The sequence below is a fragment of the Triticum aestivum genome, unplaced genomic scaffold (genome assembly GCF_018294505.1).
Source record: "Triticum aestivum cultivar Chinese Spring unplaced genomic scaffold, IWGSC CS RefSeq v2.1 scaffold20139, whole genome shotgun sequence".
Classification (NCBI taxonomy): Eukaryota; Viridiplantae; Streptophyta; class Magnoliopsida; order Poales; family Poaceae; genus Triticum; species Triticum aestivum.
Window position 1 is genome coordinate 1 of NW_025285872.1, and position 1,134 is coordinate 1,134.

At 39.2% G+C, this 1,134-nt stretch overlaps 1 protein-coding gene across 1 annotated transcript; it reads right to left on the reverse strand.

Moving 5' to 3' along the window:
• Positions 1-704: 704 nt before the first annotated feature.
• Positions 705-1,125, reverse strand: LOC123178693 (germin-like protein 8-11; the record flags this gene model as incomplete). Its single annotated transcript, XM_044591484.1, has 1 exon — positions 705-1,125. A coding segment is annotated over one exon (294 nt), but the record flags the coding sequence as incomplete, so codon positions are not given.
• Between the last annotated feature and the right edge of the window lie 9 nt (positions 1,126-1,134).

The following is a 1,134-nucleotide window of genomic DNA, read 5'->3' on the forward strand; positions in this document are numbered from 1 at the left end:
TTTGTGATAAAATTCTTCTATGACAGGCTTGTTACAAAGAAACAACTCATATAATATTCATTTTTGGGCGGTTTAGGTAATAATCGTTTCTTTTGTGTATTTATGCATGTTTTTTGTATGTATGCTGGACCTAATTTTTGGAACCTGGTGTCCGGTGTGCCCAGTTTCTAACACTTAGTAAAGATCATATTTTTAGTTCTCAACTTAAGAAAAAGAAAAATAATACACATAAGTATTTTGATAAAACGGGACACCTCATGAAATTTCAATTAAAGCAACTGTCAATCGAACTTACAAGAGTTTGAACCAAAAGGAAGCTAAAATATTACATGCGGGAACCGTAAATTTCTTATTGCATGCACCAGAAAGCGAGACAGCAGAACAACGATTCCAGGCTGCAACCTTTGCACATTCAACTTTCACATTTAAATCCTGAGAACAATCGGGCTCCAACCATCGCATACTTCTCATGTATTATAAGATAATCCTAGGTGTTCAACCCTAGGATCAAACATATACTGGACTACCAGATAATCATGTATTCTTTCTTTTTTACGTAACCATCTATTATTTCGGAACAAGGGGAAAAGAACCCAAAATATTTATGAGAAATACGACACATTAGAACCAAAAAAAAATATGAGATCATATCCGTGTGATAAACAACAATATTGTCAATTATTCTGAAGGTAGAAGTACATTCACTCATTACAGACACGGAATGGAATGGCATATGCTCCATTTATTTTATAGATTAGGATACATATCTAGAAACTCAAACATGTCCTTAATTTGCGCACTGGTCTTCTGTGTAATCAGCCAACCTTTCACTTAGTTGTGGTTGTTCTCCCAGAACTGAGCCTGGAGCCAGTCTATTGTATTCTTTTCCACCTGAAACGCCTTGGCAAGAACATCATCGGATATTGGTGGGTCTGACCCAAACACTGCATTGGCAATTGTGATAGCCCCTGGGTTCTGGCTGCTGAGCGCGGCAATTGCAACGGCGGGCTGATGGGGGTTGGGGTTGAATTGGAAGTGGATGAGCCCCACGGGGAAGACAAACACATCACCTTTGTTGAGCACCTTCGAGAAGAACTTGTTTCTGGCTGGGGCGGGCAGGTTGGATGTGACAAA